The sequence below is a fragment of the Myotis davidii genome, unplaced genomic scaffold (assembly GCF_000327345.1).
Source record: "Myotis davidii unplaced genomic scaffold, ASM32734v1 scaffold299, whole genome shotgun sequence".
Classification (NCBI taxonomy): domain Eukaryota; kingdom Metazoa; phylum Chordata; class Mammalia; order Chiroptera; family Vespertilionidae; genus Myotis; species Myotis davidii.
In genome coordinates this window covers 7299698-7303178 of record NW_006293088.1, presented here as the reverse complement: position 1 = coordinate 7303178, position 3481 = coordinate 7299698, and the positions used below count along the sequence as shown (strand labels likewise).

General features: G+C 60.5%; 1 protein-coding gene across 1 annotated transcript in view; it reads right to left on the bottom strand.

Annotated features, from left to right (window-relative positions):
• GPR157 (G protein-coupled receptor 157) overlaps nucleotides 1–2974 on the bottom strand; it is a 4601-nt gene extending 1627 nt beyond the window's left edge. Inside the window, exons 1-3 of the mRNA XM_006766810.2 lie at nucleotides 2930–2974; nucleotides 2448–2690; nucleotides 1–189 (exon numbers count right to left, since the gene is read on the bottom strand). Coding sequence (XP_006766873.1) covers nucleotides 1–189; nucleotides 2448–2690; nucleotides 2930–2974 — 477 coding nt within the window. The remainder of the gene's footprint in view (nucleotides 190–2447; nucleotides 2691–2929) is intronic.
• Nucleotides 2975–3481: the final 507 nt, after the last annotated feature.

Genomic DNA, 3481 nt, shown 5'->3' with positions numbered 1-3481 from the left:
AACGACCAGCACCGGGGCCCGCACGGCCGGGGAGCCACAGAGGGTCAGCACGAATCGCACGGTGCTCCAGACCCGGAGGCAAATGAAGATGACCGGGATGAGGACCAGCTTCTTATCCGCCATGGAGCTGTGGTGCTGCAGCCGGTGCGCCTCGGACAGGATGGGCCGATACTCGGAGAGCGCCTGGTGCTGTGCAGGGAATACCCAGAGCGGCGTGAGCAGGACGGATGCCCGCAGCTGTCCAGGGTCTGCCGTCCTCCAGGTCTCAGAATCGCAGGAGAGGGAGCAGTGAGGCGTGGAGCGCCTTCCCCCTGCCCAGGCTCCATCACCAGCTTCCCCTGCACACTGGAGCCGGGCTCCATCACCAGCTTCCCTCTGCATGAGCCCCCGATTCCCATCACTAGCTCCCACCTGCCACTGGAGCCCAGGTTCCCATCACCAGCTTCCCCCTGCATGAGCCCCCGATTCCCATCACTAGCTCCCACCTGCCACTGGAGCCCAGGTTCCCATCACCAGCTTCCCCCTGCATGAGCCCCCGATTCCCATCACTAGCTCCCACCTGCCACTGGAGCCCAGGTTCCCATCACCAGCTTCCCCCTGCATGAGCCCCCGATTCCCATCACTAGCTCCCACCTGCCACTGGAGCCCAGGTTCCCATCACAAGCCCAGATCCTTCTGAACTCCCGTCTCCTCGGTCCACAGCCTGTGCCACACCTCCATGTGGGTGTCTCACACACGAGGATCAGCCCAGTGGTCCCAGACCTCCTGCCATTACAGGAAGGGCAGGGAGGAAGAGAGACACAGAGGGCAGCTCTGGGGGGCGCCCTGGGCAGGGCCTGGTGGAGCTCTGGGAGCCCGGAGCCCTCCTAGGGCAGTGGAAACGAGGAGGTGGGAGGGCACCCCCTGCCCAGGCCAGAACACAAAGAGGGCTTCAGACCAGCGGGCAAGACCTGCAGGCCTCTCTCCAGCTGAGAGAGCTGGAGAAACGGGGCAGGAGGGACGAGAGCCCGGTCTGTTCAGAGTAAAATGAGGAGTCTCCACGCAGGTGGGAACCCAGGGTGAGGACCAGGGGTCACACAGCTGCCGGGAGCACCCCCCAAACCCAGAAATGGCTGCTGGGGCACCGTCTGCCCTGAGCGGCAGGGAGTCCAGCCACGAACACTCAGACACCCGCAGAGGGAGCCGGGAAGGAGGCCATATTCGGAGCTTCACGGGCACCTGCCTCTCTGCTCTGGCCACTGGTCACCGCCCATCTTTTACCGTAATGACTCACACCCTGCCTCTCTGCTCTGGCCACTGGTCACCACCCATCTTTTACCGTAACGACTCACACCCTGCCTCTCTCTCGGACAGGATCCCCGTCTGGGTTCTCAGGGTGACCTCCCACCGCACACAGCGGTTTGGAAAGTAGATGCTCAATAAAAGTGCATTGAACGCGCGGCCGAGCCGGCGGGCGGGCAAGTGACTGAGGCCTTTCCTGGCGGCAGTTTGCCCGTGGCCAGGAGGAAGCCCACCCCTCACACTTGCAGAACCAGCAGTTACGCACAAGGAGCCGCTTGGCCAGCCTGGCAGAGGGAAACCGTTCTTCCCTAGAATCTGCGGCCAGCCCTCGTGGTCAGAAGTCTCTGAGACGTCGCCAGCCGGCCGGGCGTGTTGATTTATGGGCTCCTGGGTGCCTGGAAAGCAGACCAGCTGTGACGTAACCCGAATCCTCAAGGATAATGAGGTGAGTTATCAGTTCACTATGGTGAGATCCGTGGGCCCCCCTTCCAGTTCACTTACTCGGATACCACTCACTTTCATCTACATTCCTCTCCCGTTGAGCCACCACGGTGGGCTGTCCAGGAGGGGGCATTAGAGGGCTGTGGCCGGGCACCCAGGCTGGCGCTCTCTCCTTGGGAGCTGAGTGGGATTGGGGAGCCCTTCACCTCTGTAAACTCCCCTTTCCTCATCCACAAACGAGGAGTCACAGGACCCGCTCCTGACAGGACTGTGTAGTCAGCAAACCAGACAACCCGTGATGTGTGTAATTCACGGTGACCGACGCCTCCCAAGCTCTCCATTACTAGTTTCTTTGTTGTTGTGAATCCTCACACGAGGATATTTTTCCATTGATTTTTAGACAGAGTGGAAGGGAGAGGGAGAGACAGAGAGAAATATCGGTGTGAGAGAGACACATTGACTGGTTGTCTCCTGCATGCACCCCGACCAGGACCAGGGAACCTACAACCAGGCATGTGCCCTTGACTGGAATCAAACCCAGGACCCTTCAGTCCGCGGGCCAGCGCTCTATCCACTGAGCCAAACCGGCTAGGGCTCCCCATTACTAGTTCTGTCCCCTAAGGTGGCCGAGCCCAACGCCAGAACTCAGGGGCAGGCCCGCAGCGGGCGCAGTGGCCACATGGCGCTCTGGGCGGGGCCGCGGGTGAGCCGGCGCAGGCACCTACCGCCCTGTTTATGTGCTTCCGGATGAGGAGGTAGAGCACGGGCAGCATCACGTAGGCCAGGAGCTCCCACAGCTTCCCGGTCAGCAGCATCCACAGGACACGGTCCTTCGCCTCCAGGTCGATCCAGCACCAGCCCACGGACACGTCCGAGGCGTCGTAGCCGATCTTCTTTAGGATGACAGCTGCCACGGTGATGGCCAGTGGGACCCCCCAGCTGAGGAATAAGGAGCAAACGGCCACAGATCAGGCCCCGGCTCCCAGCACAGCCAGCCAGGGGGGAATGACCGGATGCTCTCCAGACAAGGACAACCACACTCCCCGAGTGTCCCGGGAGAAAAGGTGGGTAAGAGTCCTCAAAGCCCCAGTCCAGCCCTGCTCTGCCCACCCCAATGCCTAACAGCCAGCCCCTGACCAGCCTGGGTCCAGGGTGCACACACTGATGGCTTGGGGTTGCCTGGGCAGGGAGGGCCAGGGTCCGGTACCTGCAGCAGGGTCTGGAAGGGGATCTGGGCTTTGGGGGGACACATCTCCCAGGTCCTGGGGGCTCTTGGGGGGGTGAGTGCCCAGCAAGGGTTGAAGGGGCCTCTAAGGAGCCAGGGCAGCGCCAGGCTCACTTTTCTGGAGCTGAGTTACTATCCCCACAGCCACGCGGCCGGGACCCCGAGCCTGAGGCCCTTCCCAGCAGTCCCCATGCCAGTTCCCACTGTGTCCATGCCCCCAACAGGGGAGGCAGCAAGGAGCGTGCCCTCCTAGCAGTCACAAAGGCACAGAAGGGGCAAAGCCCCACAAAAGTTAAAGGGAATGACAAAGGTATCAGGGAGTTTGTCCATTTTAAATGCTTGTTCTATGCCAAGTTATTTACCTGGTAAGTTAATATACAGGGTGGGGCAAAAGTAGATTTATAGTTATTCTTATGGAAAAAAAATAATATAATAAACCAATATAATAAAAGCCCAGTGACCGAAATAGCAGAATGACCAGAATGGACTAGAGACCAGAACTACCAGCCCGTTGCCCAGACCAGCTCCCCGCCC